This window comes from Canis aureus, chromosome 6 (assembly GCF_053574225.1).
Source record: "Canis aureus isolate CA01 chromosome 6, VMU_Caureus_v.1.0, whole genome shotgun sequence".
Taxonomy (NCBI): Eukaryota; Metazoa; Chordata; class Mammalia; order Carnivora; family Canidae; genus Canis; species Canis aureus.
This window is the reverse complement of record NC_135616.1, coordinates 22,972,864-22,993,594: the sequence shown is the minus strand read 5'-3', so window position 1 is coordinate 22,993,594 and position 20,731 is coordinate 22,972,864. Positions and strand designations below refer to the sequence as shown.

At 37.2% G+C, this 20,731-nt stretch overlaps 1 protein-coding gene across 1 annotated transcript in view; it reads right to left on the bottom strand.

The window, feature by feature from the left end:
* Positions 1–10,537: 10,537 nt before the first annotated feature.
* Positions 10,538–20,731, bottom strand: part of DSG4 (desmoglein 4) — a 35,889-nt gene continuing 25,695 nt past the window's right edge. Inside the window, exons 13-16 of the mRNA XM_077899750.1 lie at positions 18,696–18,835; positions 18,480–18,543; positions 16,973–17,181; positions 10,538–14,213 (exon numbers count right to left, since the gene is read on the bottom strand). Coding sequence (XP_077755876.1) covers positions 13,446–14,213; positions 16,973–17,181; positions 18,480–18,543; positions 18,696–18,835 — 1,181 coding nt within the window. The 3' untranslated portion in view covers positions 10,538–13,445. The remainder of the gene's footprint in view (positions 14,214–16,972; positions 17,182–18,479; positions 18,544–18,695; positions 18,836–20,731) is intronic.

Below are 20,731 nucleotides of genomic sequence, written 5' to 3'. Positions count from 1 at the left end.
CTTTCTCATGACCTCTGGATAGAGTATAGATCTGAAATTTGTATTAGTCTGTTTATCAGATAAAATTTTATTTTGTTTTTTTTTCCCACTGGAAAACATAAGTCCCCCCATTGTTTTTTTACTCTTAAAGGAAAATCCAACTAAACAAAAAGATCCAACTAATAAAGCTGCTCACTGTTCATTTAAATTTAATTAAAACCCACTCTGCTGGAGCATGTATGTCTGGTGAGGGTGAGAGCAGTGAATGCACTGAGCGTAGCCCCCGGGAACCCCCTGCCCATAAAGAAGGACAACATGGGGAGAGGGAAATAAAATCTCAAGAAATCCTGGAGGTTCTTTAGGAAGATTTATTGCTCAGGGAACAGTAGTTCACTGTCCTCTAAGGGCTTTATCTTGACTCTGTCACTTGACCATAAAACATCCTGGGGATTACATACCTGGAGTTTTACTCACAGAAGATCCTCCAAAACTGGTTTCTTTTTGAACAAAATGCCTGGAATCCTCAGGTCACTCTTATTTTAGGAAAGATTTAATGTCTAATAGGGATCACTTTGTTAAGCAGGAGCAGTTCATATAATTCGATACTCAAGGACATATGTTGTTCCAGAAACTTCTATTTGGAAGGTGGTAACTGGGAAGTCCAGATGGGTAAAGGACTTGCCTACCATTGCATGGCTCATCAGTGATAAAGCATAGGTGAGAATCCCATCCTCTGTCCAGGTTAGGATGACAAATTGCCATGGAGGAATCATGGGCACATTTCTCAGCATCTACAATATGCCATCGATTTCATACTCTAAAAGTTGAAGATCAAAGCAAAGATGGGTCAAAAATGGGTTTACTAGGTTCAATTTAAATGAATATCTGATGCACCTACGTGAACTCAATGTACGTGAACTACCTTTCTTTATGAACAATTACAATTGGTCTATGGTAGGTGAGGATCACTAAGTGCTTATTTTCATGTGATCTGAATAATGTTAAGCACACTCTGATACTCTTACCTCCACTGCTTTTGCTGTGCTTCAGGATGCAGTGCCCATTGTCTGTTGTTCTAGCTTCCCCATTTCTAGCACTAAAACCCTGCTTACTTCTTTTCTGACTTACTAAAAAAATTCAGACATTTGAGAACCTGAGGAAACTTAAGATGATCTTAGTGGTTTTCAAACTTCTTTTAACCATAGTCAAAAATACAGTTTATATCACCAACCAATGCACATGTACAGAAACATACTCTTGCTGAGTGTGATGTACTCCTCTATTTCCTTTTCTTTTATACTCTATTTAATTCCATTAAAAATGTTCATCTAGATAGGTATACTAAATTGACTTAAAGACCCATTATTAAGGAGTATGACTCACAGTGTGAAAAACACTGGTATAATCCAATTCTCTAGTTTTACAAATAAACAAAGTAAGGTGAACAGATTTAAGTGACTCATGCAAGACTCATGTATTGATCCCAAATATGAATACAATTCTCAGTCCAGTTATGTAGAGCTGCAAGCCTTGAGAGGCAGAAGATGAATATCTAATTGTTTTTCCCTCCTGGTAAGTTTTTGATAACTCTTAATGATTTCTCTTTTAGAAAGATAGATTCTCCCATTATCTACAGCTATAGCTAGTAGAAGAGGTAATTTTTAAAACAATATTAAGAATTGATCAAAGATGGGCAGTTCAATCAACAAGTACTTATTCCACTGACATTTACTGTCTACTATGTATCAGACACAGTTTGGGCCTAGAGACACAAAAATGAGTAAGATAGTGATAGAATCTTGAATCAAGGTGTGCCCATTTGCATAGAAAGAAAGTGACTAATTCGATTCATGCTGTGAAGGATTTTACATGACTAACTCATCATGTGAAATTGACAAATATTAAATGAATGCTTACAGTGGTGACTGTATTTTCTAAAACTCAACTCGTCTAACAAGAATGAGTATGTAATGGATAACAGATAGATGATTTAAAGTTAAGACTGAAAGGGATGGTGATCATTGTGAACCTGTCCTGGAAATCCAGGAAGTATGATGCTATTAATTATGCACTCAACCCTAAGAATCACCAACTGCTCCAAATTTCAAAACCCATTATAAAGCATCTTTTTATTTTGGCCAGATTTTCCAGTTGACAAAGTGATGGATGTTTTCTCTTTTAGGTATTCACTGCTAATCAGTCTGAATGTCATGGAGCTTAGTGGTTCCAACTTCAGATTTCACTTCTCAGCCTTTTTCCTGTTGAGCTACATGCTATTCTGTCTTAGCTGAGGGCACGTAACAAGTACTCCGCCAAAACATGCAATGAACTGAACACACCCTTATTTCAGAGAAAAGACACCCTCTTTGATTCCACAGAAACTGTAATTCCCAAACCAGTGGGATTTTCTGTAGTCTTTTCTCCCCTCCCTTTCTTTTGCTCTCTAGAGAAGAGAGGAATCCAAGAGGAGTGTGCAGCCTTCTTGACCTGCTGGGTTTTCCTTACTGAGTCAGCCTGTGGTGTAGGGCAGAAAGGCACAGTTGGCTTGTTGAGAGACTGGGACAGGCTTGAATTACAGGAGGGGAGGTGCCCCTGTTCCCTCCTGTTCCAATAAAGAACTGTTCCCTCTTTCAGAGTCTCCTGCTTGCTTCCTCCCAGTAGAAAGAAAGGCTACCCAGGGTCTCTCATCAGAAAATCTGAAGATTGAGAGAGGAAGGCACTAAATACTTAGTCAGTTACCAGAATACGGTAATGGATTTTCCTTTTCATTTCTTTAGGTAATCAATTATTTTTCACTGACATATTTTATGAAATTGGGGTGGGTGACAAAGTGTTAAGGCTCCCTTTGACTTTGAAGTGTTAAGGCTTGCTGTGTGATACAGTCCTAAAGTACTACTCAATTTTGGTAGCTGGTGGAAGCTCTAGGCTCTAGCCACACTGTGAAGAGTATGGTGCTATTGAATAGATGATACTCATCAGCAAGAGCTAATGCATCTTATTTGCTTGTGATATTTGTTTTGGGGGAAATTTGCTTGTAATTGTTATGAAAGTGGTTACTGTATAAGCCAGATGTTCCATCAGGTGTCCAGGTCTTCCATTCTCGCTGTTCAAGGGTAAAACAAAACATTTATGGTAGTTTTTAAACATCGTTTGTCACAGTCACTTCTCTCCTGCCAATATCTCAGTGCAGGTGAAACAGAGCATGTAAATTCCCTAAGTTAAGGAAGGCAGATGAGAAACATTGATTTGAAATTGTGGAAATGTAAAACATGAGGAACAGGTTAGTACTTGAAATCCACACATTGTGGAAGATTAGTCATAGTTAAATATATTCTGGACAGTGTAAGAAAATCTCATTTTTTTGAAACTAAGAACAAATATAAGTAGTAAGTGTCATTTCAGGATGGGATCTACAATCATCATGTCAGATCATGTTCTATCTTTACTGGGTGTAATTTTTTTCCTCTAAAGCATGTATTTAAATTTAAAGATCTTTCTTGGTGGATGGTGAGCTTAGTTCTAGCAACCAGCCTATAGGCTATACTTGGGAGATGCCAACCAGTGTGGCATTGTGGTTTAGGTTTTCTCATACTTTTTGGGGGAAGAGATTTTTTTCAGGGTTCAAATTGTTAGACAATATTGGGTTCTTTTTAGAAAAAATTATAGCCCATAACTTTGGTTCTAGGATCATACTATACATCGATCAGGGCTGAACACATAGATATGTTGTCTTCACTTGAGAAAAAAGAGTAGGTTTTAGGACCACCAAAAATAACTTGGGATAATTTTTAAAAAAGATTTTATTTGTTATTCATGAGACACACAGAGAGAGGCACAGACACAGGCAGAGAGAGAAGCAGGCTCCGTTCCATGCAGGAAGCCTGACGTGGGATTCGATCCTGGGTCCCCAGGACCACATCCTGGACTGAAGGCGGTGCTCAACCACTGAGCCACCTGGGCTGCCCTGAGATAATTTTTTTTTTCAGGATAGCTTTTTTTTAAGTAGGCTCCGTGCCCAGTGTGGAGCCCAACACAGGGCGTGAACTCATGACACTGAGATCAAGAGCTGAGCTGAAATCAAGAGTCGGATGCTTAACCGATTGAGCCACCCAGGTGCCCCTCACCTAGGATAATTTAAGCCTTGAGAACAGGGGATATCTATCCAAATATTTCTGTATAATGCTGGCATCCTTACAGATTAAAATATAAGCTTCATAACTCTATGATAAATCTATTAGGCACATGGTCTCCATCAGAGTACTGGAAGGGAAACTGGAACCCTAGAAGTAAACAAATATACACTACTGCTTTGGTTATTGCACTTTAGGGTATAGGGTGTTTTCAGGAATATCTAGGGCTATCTTGTTAATAATGTGTTGTATGTAATATACAAATTCTTAAATACATGCATAGTTTTGGCCCAGAAATTTCAATTTCAATGGAAATAATGTAAAGTGCATGTAAAGTCCCACATCATTATTTATAATATAAAAAGAATGAAGGAAACCTCAGTGTTCATTCATGGCATGAATATCCCTTAAAATACTTTTATAAAGAATTTCAAATAGGGGCACCTGAGTGTTGCAGTGGGTTGAGCACCTAACTGTTGGTCTCAGCTCAGCTCATGATCTTAGGATTGTGAGATCAAGCCCTGCATTAGGCTCTGCACTCAGTGGGGAGTTTGCTTGAGATTCTCTCCTTCTGCCCTTCCCTCCATGTGCTATCTATCTCAAATAGATACATAAAATCTTTAAAAAAAAAAAAAAAAAAGGCTCTTCCTCTCCCCTTGTCCCTCCCTCTCTTTAAAAATAAATAAATAAATAAACTTTAAATATAAAAAATAGGCACAAACCTTTATATATAATAATCTCAAGTTTAAAATGATATGCAACAAATAAGCGTGTTAGAAAAGGATATAGAAACAATGTTTAACAGTCATGAACTTGGGTTTCTTGGGCGGTAATCTATCAGCTAAAGGGTAACTGGGAAAGCGTTAATTGAAAGGAAAATTATAAAAAAAAATAAAAAGAAAAAAAAAAAGAAAGGAAAATTATCATGGTGTTAACAGTAGTTGTTTCTGGGTAATGGTATATGATTCCCATTACCTTTCTATATTTTCACAATAACTACATACCAGTTTTACACTAGAAAAATAATGAAAGCTGCATGAATAGCAAAGGTAAAAAGCAAAAACCCTTAAAATCTTAACACTGACTTGTTTCAAAATTTTTCGTTCCTCACCTTTGTAAATGTAGAAAGCATATTATTCTTGAGGTGAAAGATTGGGTCTTAGCATCCATATTCTGCTCCTTTAGCAGATAGTCCTTCAGGGAGAGTACTACTATTTCAAGGGCATTTACTGGGCTTGGTGGCTTTAGGTTACAGTGCCATCTCTGGGACATGGCTGGTATAACTGGTTGCCACCATTTATTGATGATGTAAAATACACTTTTTTTTTTTTTTTTAAAGATTTTATTCATTTCTTAGAAAGTGAGTGAGTGAGAGCGAGAGAGGGAGAGAAAGCAAGCACCAGTCAGGGGAGAGGCAGAGGGAGAGGGAGAAGCAGACTCCCTGATGAGCAGGGAGCCCGATGTGGACCCTGGGATCATGACCTGAAGCTGAAGGCAGTTGCTTAACTGACTGAGCCACCCAGGTTCCCCACAATTTTTTTTAAAGATTTATTTATTTTAGGAAGAGAGAAGTAGGGGGACGGATAGAGGGAGAGGGAGAGAGAGAGAAAGAGAGAGAGAGATCTTCAGCAGACTCTCCACTGAGCATGGAGCCTGATGGGAGCTCAATCCCAAGACCTTAAGATCATGACCTGAGCCAAAATCAAGAGATGGATAATTGACGGACTGGGCCACTCAGGTGTCACATGAAATACACAATTATAATATTTTGTGACATGGGCAGTTAATCTGTCCAATATCCCAAAGATTATGATGAATTGATGAAACTCAAATCATTCCCTCACTGCCTTGGTTCATTGGAACAGCTTCCTGGCTGGCTGATCTCCTTATCAATAGCCTCATGCCCCATCTGTACCAGAGCAAACGTTACAAGTGATTTAAAATTCACTATTCTTTAAATATTTCAGTGGTTCTCTTTAAATTTTAGATTAAAATGAGAATTCCTTAGCATGTCATTATATTTAGGCTTCTGACTTCTTATCTATACTACCATCTTCCTTCATTCCCCAGCCTTACCAAACTACTTCTAGTTTTCAGAGGAGCTAATCTCTTTTTCCATGTCCCCTGTTTCTCTGCTTCTTTCCTATTCTTTCCAGTTTTGAGGGCCCTTCCCATTTCTTCATCTGGCATTTTCTCCTGGGTTCTTCCAGGCTCAGCTGAAAGGTCATTTTGCCTCAGAAGCACTTCCCACTTGCCTGGATGCCCCCAGTCTTCCCCCATAGTACTCACTTATTCTCTTGGGTAATGGTTGTCAAATCATTTTAACTCTACTTCTTCCTGCATTGGACTGTGAGACAAGGACCTTAGTTTACCTCTCTACTCCTAGCAATGAGCTCACAGGTAAATAGTGAAATGATCAAAAACCATTTAATTCATGAATGAATGAATGAGCTTTGGAACTAGGTCACAGTAGTTCCCATAATTTTTCTTTTTCTCAGTTTTATCCATCTAGGAAGACAGATCATAAGTGGATTAAAGGAGAACATGTTTGAAAAGCAATTAGTGTAATCCTTTGCATAATAATAAATAAATATTTGGTTTTTTATTCTTCTCTCTTTAAATACCTATCTAGTTTCATATTCCCCACACCTGGTGGCTCATGTCTCCCTGATACCAAAGTCCCCACCCAGTCAGTGCCTCCTGTGTATTTAAATACATAATGAAGAATTCCCAGGCAACCGGTGTTTATGCTGATTGCATGTGTGTTCTGTGACTTTTGTACCAACACCTCACCATCACTCACTACACATATTCACTATCTCCTTATTAAGCACACAGTCAGCATCTCTCTTACATTTAGCTTAGTCATCTAACTAATCACAGAGAAACTCAACTCTATGGATTTCTAACTCATAACCAGGATTTCTAACCCAGGTCCTCTTTTTTTTTTTTTAAATTTTTATTTATTTATGATAGCCACACACACAGAGAGAGAGAGGCAGAGACACAGGCAGAGGGAGAAGCAGGCTCCATGCACCGGGAGCCCGACGTGGGACTCGATCCCGGGTCTCCAGGATCGCGCCCTGGGCCAAAGGCAGGCGCCAAACCGCTGCGCCACCCAGGGATCCCCTCTTTTTAACAAAGTATTTTCAATACTATGAGTTGATCTTTTATGCCAACAACAATAAATACAGGTAGTCTTCAACTTTCACTTGTTTCACTTTTATTCAACTAACTTTATCTACATTACGTATTGGCACCCTTACCTTGCACAATTCTGCTTGCATGTGAGCTAATGAACAAGCACTTTGCACTAGCACATGATGCCTGCCTGCCGGCAGTTCTGTTCCAGACAATTGCTATCTTAATCTATAAAAGAGAATTTATTTTTGTAATTATTAGAAGGGTTTTATTGCCTTTTCCTTTATTATTTTTTAAAATGATAAGATACCTCACAGTCTTGTTTATTCAGTTTCTTAGCAGTTCACAAAAGTGCTGGCAAACCCCACCAGGGATTCCTTCCCAGTGTGAACTCTGTCTTCAGTTTTACAGTTATTTCAAGTCAGCTGAAATAGAATTTATTTATTTATTTAAGATTTATTTTACTTTTTAGAGAGAGAGAGACAGAGCATGCATGTGTGTACGTGCAAGGTTAAGGGAGAAGCAGAGAGAGAAGCAGTGAAAAACCCAAGCAGACTCTGCAGTGAGTGCTGAGCCCCACAAGGGACTTGATCTTGTGACTCTGAGATCATGACCTAGGGTGAAACTGAGAGTTGGAGGCTTAACTGACTGAGCAACCCAGGGACCCCTTAAATAAGCTGAAATAGAATTTAAAGAAGCTGTCTTAGCAACTTAATTTTCATTATTTGCATTTAATAATTAGTCCTTGTTTAAAAAATTCTAACAACCATTTAGATATTGTAACATTCAAGAAATTATACCATTTGACAATAAGTGACAATAAGTGTTGGCTTTCTGGGAATTTTTCCCATGAAAATGTAAGCGTAATTTTTAGGCTTCATTTATTTGGTTTTCATGGTTGTTTTGATAAAAAGTAAAGAATCTTTACCTTAATACTGAGACGTCTATTTTTCCTGCTGTCAGGCTTTATCTCTCTCTCTCACACACACACACACACACACACACACACACACACACACACACACATTTTGTTACCAACCTTATATAGAAGAAATGGTATTTTTTTTTAGAAGAAATGGTATTAAAAGAGAAAAAGCCCACAATCAATGGCTCTAATGAAAGGTAATCTTATTATCAACTGTCTCTCAAATTCACAGAAATTTTAACTGTCTTCTGAAGTGTTTATCTTGCATAAAAATCACTTTCTCTGTGACATTTTAAAATTTATTTTATTCAGCTATAACATAATTTCTTTCAAAGACACATGAGATTTTCTTCTTTCTTTTCTTTCTTTCTTTCTTTCTTTCTTTCTTTCTTTCTTTCTTTCTTTTCTTTCTTTCTTCTTTCTTTTTTTTTATTTTGTTTGTTTATTTATGAAAGACCCAGAGGGAGAGGCAGAGGCATAGGCAGAGGGAGAAGCAGGCTCCCTGGGGGGAGCCTGATGTGGGACTCGATCCCAGGACCCAAAAGATAGATTTCTCCTGGAATTGTCTTTGTGAATTATATACTTCCATTTTCTTGCTAAAGGCAGCATTTATACAAGCTTTTCAAAAGTCATTCAAAGGGCTGCTACCTAGAGGTAATGCTATTAAACTGCAGATACTTCCTTTTGAGTCCCTGAGATAATTGTACTATATTCTTCACTTCTAAAATTAATGAGTGGGTGCTATGTGCTAGATATTCTTTTAATACTGGAGAAAAGCAGTGTCCTTTCTCAAGGAACTCATAGGCTGGCAGGCATAGGAAAAATAGTGTGTTAACAGAAGTAAAGGAGAGCTAGCTAAGCCAGCAGCTTGAGGGCAGTGAAAGAGATATCAGGAAATGCTCTCAAGAAGTGGCAATGCTTGAAGTGAGTGTTGAAGGGTAAGTAGGAAAAAGCTAAGTAGATGAGAAGAGCAAAGAGTGTTCCAGGTTAAGGAACCAGGGAGGGGCAGAGTGATGGAGGTATGAGAAAGCATTCCCTATTCTAGGAACAGCAAATAGTCCATACATCTGACTTAAAGTGAAAAAAAAAAAAAAAAAAAAAAAAGGAAGAAGAAGGTTAAAGGCATTCAAAAAGTAGAAAAACTTTTATTGACTTATTGGAGTCACCTTAGACCACCCAACATATACCTGCTCACCACAGTGGTGATCTAAGATCTCTGAGGCTTTGGGGTCAACAAGCTTACCTTGGAATATTGTCTTTTTGGAAGATCCTTGGCTCTCTGGCCTCAAGAATGTCTCTGTGTTCAATAGCACACCAACTGTCATGAAGACTCCTAATGGCTGCCTCCGTTGCATCTCATAAAATAAGGCTCGGCCATTTAGCAGCACACAAAATTTCACTTGTTCCTCATTTTATAACAAGTTAAGACCAAACCCCTAATGGGATTCAAGATTCTCCACCATTTGCCTTTCTCCCTAATCTTTTGAATGAAGTCAAAAGCATTTGAAGATTAAGAATAAGAATAGGCCATCCTGGGTTTGAATTTTAACTCTGCTACTCACTTAAGCTCTAATACAAAAATAACAATGCTTTAGTATCTTCATGTGTGACTTGGATATCAGTCATACCCAGTGTTATTTTATGAACTCAATAGGATAATATATTTTAAGAAATTAGAACAGTAAGCGTCATATAAAATGGCTGACTATGTAATAAGTTTATAATGCCTACTTTGTTTCAGACATTTCTTATTATATTTAATTTTACCACTTAATATTCTTTGAATATATCCTATGTTTTTAGTTTTTATACCTTTGGAATCCCTGTCAGACACAATTCTGCTTGGTCTAGCTCAGATCTCACCCTTCAAGAAGTCTTCCTCAATTCCCCTTATTGAAATTCACTATTCTTTTCTTATTTCAACAGAAATTGATGCCCCTGGTAGAGGAACAATAATGATAATTTTATCGAATTTAAATACAGTGGGAGAAAGAGGATATTTAATTCTGTAACTTATACAATGTCTGGAATAATTTTTGGAATTTATTCAGGAGATTTGTTAGTTTATAGTGAGCATTTACTAAGAAAATAATGATTTTATTGAGAAATTTTACCATTGGTGAGTAAATGAATTATTCTGAATTCCAATTTACAAGTGAATCCATGCTCCTGTATTATACCCATCATGATAGAGACAATAATCACCCAGGAACATGAAGGGAAGAGGTTTTCTGGGTGTGTGTTTGTGTGTAGAACACTACATACACCAAAGAGAAAATGAAACATTTATTTCTTTTATCACATTTTTATTGGAGAAACATATAAAATATTATTACATTTGGTAATGTATTGCCATCAGAAATATCTAATCCAAAAGGAAATTTTTTCCAATAATTTTTTTCTGAAACAAGTTTGTAAATAATCTGTTTTTTTTTAAATATTTTATTTATATGAAGGAGAGAGCATGAGCAGGGGTAGGGGCAGAGAGAGAGGGAAAAGCAGACTCCTCGCTGAGCAGGTAGCCTGACTCTGGGCTCCATTCCCAGGAGCCTGGATCAGGACCTGAGCCAAAGGCAGATACTTAGCCAACTGAGCCACCCAGGCGCCCCTGTAAATACTCTGTGTTCTTGTCTTCCTTTCCCTTTCCCTAATAAGGCAGTTCTAATAGAACTTATTTTTACATTTGATAATGACTTCCCTTCAGGTAATTGCAAGTGGCAAGATAATATGATTCAAACTATATGTTATTATACTTATTAATTAAATATCATTTCTTGAACTTATGGGTTCATTTTCAAATTTTAACATCAATGCTATATCATCTTTATATCCTAGATAAATCAATACCCTAACTCTTCAGCAGGGCAAGGGAGATCTTACTTATGCTTTCTATTTTATTTGGGATAATATTTTAATAATACACCAATTTTGGAGCCTTATGTCATATGTGAATGATACAGACCATCTTGGAATGATGGAGGAGTTCCTTCTCACTGATAATATTGAGAGAGAAAATGAAATGGTTCTGGTCTTGTTTCCATGGACAGTATAAGGGAAAACAGCCACCAGAGATAGATTTCCTCTTTTGGAAGCACCATTAAATCTTTGTGTATTGATGGAAAAGTTTATTGAGAAATTTTCATAGCCTTCTCACAAGTGGTATCAGTTAAACTTTTAGTACTATTTTCTTCATCATTTCTCAAATCTCTTATTGTTTTCAGTTTTAAATCCATTAGCACCTTACATTTAATTATTCACCAGTTTTTTCATAATTTGAAAAATTATTAGCGCCATAGAATGCAGAATTCAAGAGAGAAATATCCACATCAGGATATGCCATGGCACTGAATGCATGCAAGGTGTTACATGGCTGGTTTGTTGACTATTAAAATGACCATGGTATTAATATGCTCCTTAGCTACCCTATGAATTCATCAATTTATAGAGTTATGAAATGTAGCAGAATCTTGGTTGTGAATAACCACAGTAAGGAATGACTATAATAACTGGTAATACATGTAGCTTGGAAAAGATGAGAAAACATGTAAATAATCTTCTGGCGTCATACCGTTTCAGCTGTTCTGCACTTAAACGTCACAAAACCTTTTTTTTTTTTTCCTTTTGAGAGATACTTTTTCTTCCAATTAGGAAATAACAAAGACTATGCAATGGGCCAAACTTGATCTCCATGTCTGATGTAGTTATAGTATTGAAACATGGACCAGAGTACCTGAGAAATGGCTATAAGATTTTGTTCCACAACTAGCAAGTTGTAGTCACTTTACCTCTCTGGTTCTAGATTCCTTTTCTGTAAAATGAGAGAATTGGGCAAGAGATTATGGGAGATGTTCCTAATTCTAGAGTAGTTTTATTTATAAAGGAACAAATTAAGCAAGAAGCACTACAGTTATTTCCTTCCAAAAGGAATAAGCCCTGAAAATAAGTTTATTTCATTTACATTATTTTATGAGTCACATTATAGTTGTTACTATATAGTTTACATATTTTACAGAATTAAATAAAATTATCTTGCTAGAACTTCTTTCTCTTAAGCCCACTTTATACTTACTAAAAGCAAGCAATCTGTGTATGTGTTTCTGTTTTATTCATTCAACATAATATAGCAGTGTTAAAAAGAGAAACACAACTTGGTAATGGACTTAAATATTTTTTTAATTATTCTTGGCAGGAACTCAAAGCTGTATCCCCAGAGTTTTAAGGCTACCGATGAGTTGGAAGTTCTAGAAGACGGGTAAATCATGTTTGTCTTCTTCACGTATTTATTCACAGAGACAAGACCAGCACTCAACACATAGTAGCTTCTGAGTAAATATTGTTGAATATATGCATAACCAGAGAGGTACTTTGGAGAATACTTGATCGCTAAATGAAAGCTCTATGACTTGGGTCAACAAAATGGAGTAAACCATATTTAATATGGTTTTCCGACATAATTAGCAAGAATAGAGAAAACATTCTAAGAAGGAAATACTTTAATGCTTTCCCTAAGAACTGTTTGTACTCTATTGTTGTCATAATTCTTTTTACTATCGTAAATTAATTTACAGTTACTGATATAAATCAATAAAGTGCGATAAAAATTCATCCATATTGATTAATGTATATATGCATATCGATATATACGTAATTCTTTTCAGTGAACTATTTTCAGTAATGCACTCAGCTGTCAAACTCTCTCCCTGTATTATATTAGTTATGTCCTAAATATTGCATATCTTGAGAAACTACTGAAGAGATAAATGATTTCAGGCTGCTAATGATAGATGCTCTATTGTCCTTTCCAACCTTCTTTCAGAAATGTACACTTCATTCAGTTTTTCAATTAAAATTTTTTAACAGAAATATTTCTCAAAAGATAAATATGACTGGTAATTGTAGTCATGACTTCTTTTGCAACCTCCAAGAACAAGGGCATCTTGGCTTGTATGACTAGTCCTACAGACCTGAAGATCTCGAAGATTCACCTTATGAGTTATGTGCTATTTATTAGACAGTATCAAAGGAAATAAAAGATTTTAAGTTTTTGGCACATTATTTAAAACCTGAAAGAATTATAAAAGGCTTATCTAAAGTGCTTAGCCATATTCACCACCCCCCGCAAAAGACATATTCAAAGAGTAGCATTGATCTTAGAATATCTGAATATTTGTTGGCTATTAAAATGTTAAATATAATACATTTATACCTTTAATGGATATGTGGGTGATTACAAAGTACAAGGTCTCCATATAGAGTATTGACCAAAAGCACTACTGTTGGGAGTAATGTATGTTACTATACCGTGTTACTCTGTGTTGAGATGTCATTGGGGATGTGGAACCAGTGGTTTGGCTTATATGAACGTTGGGACTCACCATTTGTGTCACTTGAATTTCTGGCCCTACCAAAATACCGCCACTCATTACAGGTCCCATACAGCCATCAGTCATGGTACTGCTGTTCACGTCAGGCATACCAGGACTAGATAGCACTCTCTCAGTGTAGATTACATTGTGTGCGTTGGCTAGCTCAGCAGGTACACAGATATTCCCTTGGACATCATAAACAGGTGCCATCACTGTTTCAGTCACTACAACATTGGGTGCAAGCTGAGGATCAATAACAATTGTAGTGGGTTGCATACATTGGTCAGCAGTTGAGTATGTCTCGGTCACTACGATATCCCCATGGATTATGGGCTCAGGTATTGCCATTTCTGCCTGGAATTCAGCCTCTGAGAGGGTCATTCCTGAAGAATCATTAACAAAATAATTAGGCCCCAGCAAAGGCAGGTCGGTACTGATAGGTATACAGGCCTGCTGTGAAGGAAATGGCTCAATTTCTGTGTCTAAGCAGATTTCAGCCAGAGTCCTGAATTTTGGATCTAAAGTTTCCATGCAGCTTTCATCTAAATCATCCACAATCCAGCTGCAGCAACCAATGGAGCCAACAGGAGACCCTACTCCCTCGTGGTCATAGATGAGTAAGCAGTCATTTGCTGGCCGACCTTCATCTTCATCTGCATAAACATAAGCTTTCTAAAATTAGAAGAAAAATAGGAAATTAGAAGCCTCTTTTCCCTTAAGATAACCAAAGAATAATAATAATGCTTTAGAGATGTCAGATTTGAGAAGATTTTAATGGAATGAACTGAAGAAAAACTGATGATTTTTTTTTGCTCTATTTCTAAATAATCGGGATTTTATTTTTATTTATTTTTATTTTTTCAATAATTGGAATTTTTAAAAAATATTTTATTTATTTATGATAGACATAGATAGAGAGAGAGGCAGAGACACAGGCAGAGGGAGAGATAGGCTCCATGCCGGGAGCCCGATGTGGGACTCGATCCCGGGACTCTAGGATCCCACCCTGGGCCAAAGACAGGCGCTAAACTCCTGAGCCACCCAGCGATCCCCAATAATTGGAATTTTTAAAGGAGATCAGATTCATTAATAGTGAATAGAACTTGAATGAATGTGAACTGTTCTTATTTGAAAGCTAACATAATAATTTTTACATTTTATTCAGATTTTGACAATCTGGATTTATCAAAGACGAGGTTTTAGTCTTTTGGACTTATAGTCTTTTGTTTCTCTGACATGGTCTAGAAATAACAAAATATATTTAGCTATGTTCAACATGTTATTTACTTAAGGAGAGAAATTTTATCAACTTAGAATAAAAGCATGTATGAAGATGTCAGTATCTTTAAGCTCCAGAGACTTATGTTCGAATGTTCAGTGGTTTTATGTGAACTAGGTGAAGAGAGCCAAGCTGACTTTGGAGTTAGGTTGACACCAAAAAAACACTAGGATGATACCTACTATGATTTTCAAATTATTTTTAATGACAGCCCCTTTAAATGAAATCTTAGGTAGGAGCCCTCTATGTAGAAGAGATGAAAGAGAACTTCTCTGAAGAGGTGAGGTGGCTGCCAGTTTTCTCCCCGATTTCCCTCAGCTGCCATGGCCCTTGTTGGGTTCCATGAAATCCCACGGGACCTGGTATAATATTACCTCCTTTCTATGTTATAAATAAGGTAGCCGAAGGCCCAGAGAGAGTGAATGGAATGCCCGAGACTCAAATAATTGTAGAAGGCTACCTGAAATTCAACTATCCTTTTTATACTACATCATGCTCCTTACCCTCTGGTCTGTACTAGACTCTAAATTCAAGCATTAGAAAGAAATGATTTTAAGTCTTGAAATCAATTCTTCATGAGTTTGGTATTACCTTAGAACTTTGCTGTTTAATATTTTTAAGTCGACACCTTAGTAAGAGAATAATCCCCTCTTGCCTGGGGCACAAGTTGGCTGTAGGGGTGGTGGTGGTGGTGGTGTAAAACAGAAAAAAAGAAGCACTGCACTCTTCTGCAGGTTTCACCTAGTAGAGGGAGAGGCTGCATCTCATCACCTCTGAAATCTAGGGCCATTTTTAAAGTGTAGAGCTGATATGTTTGGGAAAGGATGAACCTCAGTGCTCACAGAGAAAGGAGAACACGTTTTGAATTTATTTGACCTATCAGGCACCAATTGTAACCAAAGGAAATAATGCCCAGTGCAATTTTGACATTAATGGTAAAGCTCTTTTATTATTAGTGTGATTTTTATGAATGATTTGTTAAATAAAATTTCTGTGACATTTCTATGATACATATATAATTTGTGCCCATATATCGAGTGTACTCAGTGATAGTAGTCACTCATTTAAATAATCAATGCTATTCATGGATAGTCTGCAGTAGTATTTGTAATCACCAATTTTAAGAAATAGCTTAGAATTACAACAACATCCTTAGCATTTTTGTTTTGTTTTGTTTTGTTTTGTTAAGAGCTATGATAAAATTCATGTATTACCATATAGGGAGTAAAATGGGCTAGTTGAACTCTAAGATGAAATGGATTTCTAGTTAAATAAACATACTAAATAGAGATTCACAGGGGATTTATTTACTCTTTGTGCTACTCTGTTAGGCCAATCCAATGCCTATGGAGCTTTCTTTGGAATGCTCATAGACCCATGATCCCTTCTCTAACTGGGGGACACATATCCTTGGTGATGGGAGAATAGGAGACAGGGGTTCTGGATCTTGATCTATCAGCAAGTCATGGCAGTGCTCTGTTCCTGAGTTACCATTCTCTTCCTTCCCCAGTCCTGGCTTTAATTTCTTTTTTTTTTTCTCTTTTCTATTGGAGGTACTTGCAAGGCAGGAAGGACACCATAAGGAGAGGACATGGATACACATTTTTTTTTTCTTCTTGATCAGAATCCTCCTGTTTTGCTGCTGCTATGGGAAACAAAGTGGGAAAACCAGAAGGAAACAGAAGAAGAAAAATAGGAAAAGAGAAGTAGGGAACAATGAGGGATGCTAGCCTTTTCCACAATATTAAAATAGAGTATGTCAGTTGAATACGAAATGTTTTTGGCTGCACTGCCTTTCTGTATTTTAAGGAGAAATGAAATACTTCTTATTCAGGATGGGGATAGACTTGAGAATAACTGAATATATTTCAGAAGAACCTGTTGGGACGCCTGGGTGGCTTAGCAGTTGAGCATCTGCCTTTGGCTCAGGGTGTGATCCTGGAGTTCCAGGATCAAGTTCTGCATCAGCCCCCCCGCCCACCACGCCCCCCCCAACGCAGGGAGCCTGCTTCTCTCTCTGTTTATGTCTTTGCCTCTTTTTGTATCTCTCATGAATAAATAAGTAAAATCTTAAAAAAAAAAAAAAAAGAATCTGCTGAATGTTATCATTCAGTCCAAGACTATTTTGTGGGGCCATGTGCAGGGGGATTACCTCAGAGAAATAACTGTCCAAGAAAGCCATGTTCAGGCCCATATCTGCATATTCCCACTGAGTTCCTATAGTGGAACTCCTCCTCCGCCGCGCTCCTGCTGCATCTTCGATGGCCAGACCGGCAGCTGTCCCCAGCCCCGTGTTGAGTTCCACTCCTGACACACCCCCTTCAACTGTTCCTCCACCGGCGTAGGTGTTAGTGTAGATTTCTGAAAGGAGAGAGTGTTCGGGAAACAGTGCTTGAGGGTCTGCACGGATTATTCATGTAAAACACTGCCAGCCACTGTCTGCTGTGTCACACCACCACCACCACACAACATGAGTAGGTTCTGGAAAGCAAGGCTGGGAGCCATCCAAATTCTACCCCGTCTCAGGCTTGCCAATAAAAGTAAGTAAGCGGTACAGAGGGAGCCAGCTTTCGCACGTGGCCCCACATTTGCACAAGCTTCTCCCCGAGACTCAGGTGGAGAACTAGCCAAGAGGAGCAGGACCTCTGCCTCTGCTGCTTGGGCAGGTCAGAGAGGGCTTGCACCCATCCAGGAACCCTCCACTGCAAGGCCAGCAGAAACAGGCACAGTCCTTATTCACCCCAACACTAGAGGGACAGCTGGCTTTTAGAGGAGTGGCCAGCCACCTTAGGCTCTTTGCATCCAGGGTGCAGTTTGCGACACTAAGGAGCCACTGCTGAGAAATCTCATGTCTGCTCTAGAACTGGGCAACCTCTCTATATTGTGCAGTCATTGCTCACTAGCTGGGTATTTTTTATAGTATTCCTAGATGTACATAGAACTGAAAAACTAGGAGAATATAAGGCTGGTGAGGCAAATGCATGTGTGGATTTAAGAAAATTCTTCAATGTATATTAGAAGAATATATTTGCTGCTTTTTCTTTTCTCTTATTATTATTTTTTTTTGAAAAGCTTGTGTTACAAATAATGGCTACAGTAGCACTCTGTGTAAGGCTATTCTTATAGTCTTAGAATATACTATTCTAAAGTATATTTTGTGATACATATACATATTTTATATGTATTTGTATGCATGTATATTTTGTGATATATTTATTCACATACCACACATATACATATAAAACATAAATTATATAATATATAATACATTATATAGCATATATAATATGTGTATATTTCTGTGTGTCACTCTTCACAATGACACTTTGAAGTAGGTACTATCATAACCTCATTTTCAAAGATAAGGAAATCGAGGCCCAGGGAGTTTAAGTGCTGGCCCAAGGACATAACTGGGAATCAAACTCAAATATTCTGGTTCTAGAGTTTGCCTTTTTAATTGCTGCACCATACTGCACTGCCTTTAGTTTAAGAAAAAGAGAATGCTGATTTCAAACGTAACTTTTCCTCTCATTATAATCTCCTCCAAAAAGTTTGGCAGGTATACTGTTTATTTAAAAAAATTACTTTTACATGAAATTTATCTGGTTGGATAATTTTGCAAATTTCAAAAAGAAAAACAGATTTTGGTGTCCACTGACCAGAAGAATCTATACGATCCTGGGTATTAGAGGCTGTCATTGGTACACATATATTTGATACATCCTGAAAAGAAAGAAAAATATTTTTTAAGTAAATTCTTTATGTTAAACATATAAAAATTGACATACTTTTATTTTTATGTCTCATATAATTGTCAAGACATGCATAATCCCACTGAAATCCCACACTTCTCTGGAACATGACAGTCCACTCACCCTGTCCTCAGGATGGGCCCCTTCGATTCTCCAAGACTGCATCACTCCATCACCTCCCTCTGGCACAGGAGCAAACCTCGTCCCCAGGCCTTCAGGCTGTCTTCGTTTGCAGCAACACATGAGCAGCAAGAGTGGTGACACTACCCAAGAAAGTAGAAAGAGAGTTAACACATATTGCTCAATTTAGGAAGTCATTAAAAGTATCCTTTTTTGAAAAATGCAGCATTCTATTTAGAACCAAAGGGATAAATATAAATGTAGGAAAGCATTTCCTAAAGGATTGAATATACACATCCATGTTTATGAATATAAAATCACCAAATCACAGACTTTGAATGCTGGGCTGAAAGGAATTTGAGATCACATAATCAGGGTTCTTTACTGATAGAACAGGAAAATAAGATGCAGATCCAGGATTCAAATCCAGTTTTCTGATTCCTAGTCCCCCATGTACACACATATAACTGTCTGTGTATGTAAATGTGTTTGCTAGCCTATATATACATATGAATAAATATATTCCTATCCTCAAGAGTATGTGTATTTGTAGGTACCTGGATATGGTATATACATACACATAGACTGTCTCTGTGTATATGTGTGTGTGTGTGTGTATACGTTTGCATATCCATATAAAAACCAATATATACAAACCCATGTAACCAAACATCACATATATATGTATAAGTTAAGTGCATAATCAATATATGTTATCAAAAAGATTGAATACAAATTTCAGCTATAGGACCTAGAAATAGGTCTCTTCTACCCTTATATTTAATAAAATCAACTAGATATCACCCACTAAATTTAATTGAGCCATTTATATTTATAAGATTTTGTCTATAAACTATAATGAAAAATTTACCTCAATTCTACACTTTAATCCATAAATATAGACATTTCTTAAGTTTTCTAAGATTCTAGAATACACTCAGTTTAGTTCTTTGGGTCCACTCTAGTTGATTTTTTTATACTCTTCTAATTCCCTAGTGTAACATGCATTCCACTGAGTTAATTAGAGGTATGGAAGAGAATAACAAAGCTGCTAAATAGGACTTTTATTGACTTCATTGAAGTAGTTAATCTCACTCAGAGCAAACATCAGAAGTCTTAAATGAAGGCCCTTTGAGAAAATGTTTGGGCAGGGACCCCTCCTCTCACCATAACACTGCTTCTCCTCCTCCATAACACAGCCTGGTTTTCTCCAGTGAAAACAAATAATCGACTAAAAGGGTATACCCTTTCTATTCTACAATCAACTTAACAACTCTTATGCTTTCTTGTCCTGGTTAAGGAAGAGTCATGAAATTTTGAGTGCTAGTCCACTGAGAATGTAGCTGATTCTGGTTTTTTTTTTTTTTTTTGTTGTTGTTGTTTTTTTTTATCCATGAACTGCACATTAGCTTCACCAGACATGCCACAACTTGGTGTCATCTTGAGTACTTCTGCTTGAACATGATTAATTTTAAAGATCTTCAGTGATTCCAATGTGCAGGTAGGATTGAGAACCGCTGGCTTAAAGGCAAGCTGACACCTTGACTCATTTGCTATTGTCATGTTCTGGGAAAATATCTCTAGTATCATTATGATAATCACTCGTGATATTGATATAATCCTAAAAATTCATATTGTTTTAAGAAGGAAAGTCTGCCCCAAACTCATTTGTTATTTTTTCATTCCTCAAAGTGATAATGTTTCAGTGTGTACTTATCCATTGAAACATATTAATATTATATTTTGAAGGATTTAGTCATCTTTAATTTTAGAATTCAATATTTGATTTCCACAAACTTAAGTATTGCAGGGGAAGCCTAAAATGTATTAGTCTTCTGAGGATCTACATGCTTTAAAAAATGGTATAGGGAGAGGAGGATTCTTTTTGCAGTGTTTGCTTAGGGACTTCACCATTCCTATGACCATGGTTTTAGTTGCAAACACTTCTATCAAGAGTCTAGAGGCAAATTTTCTCTTCTAGGCTCTTCTCCCCACTTCCTATTATACTAGAGTGAAGAGGTCACCTGATCCTGTACATC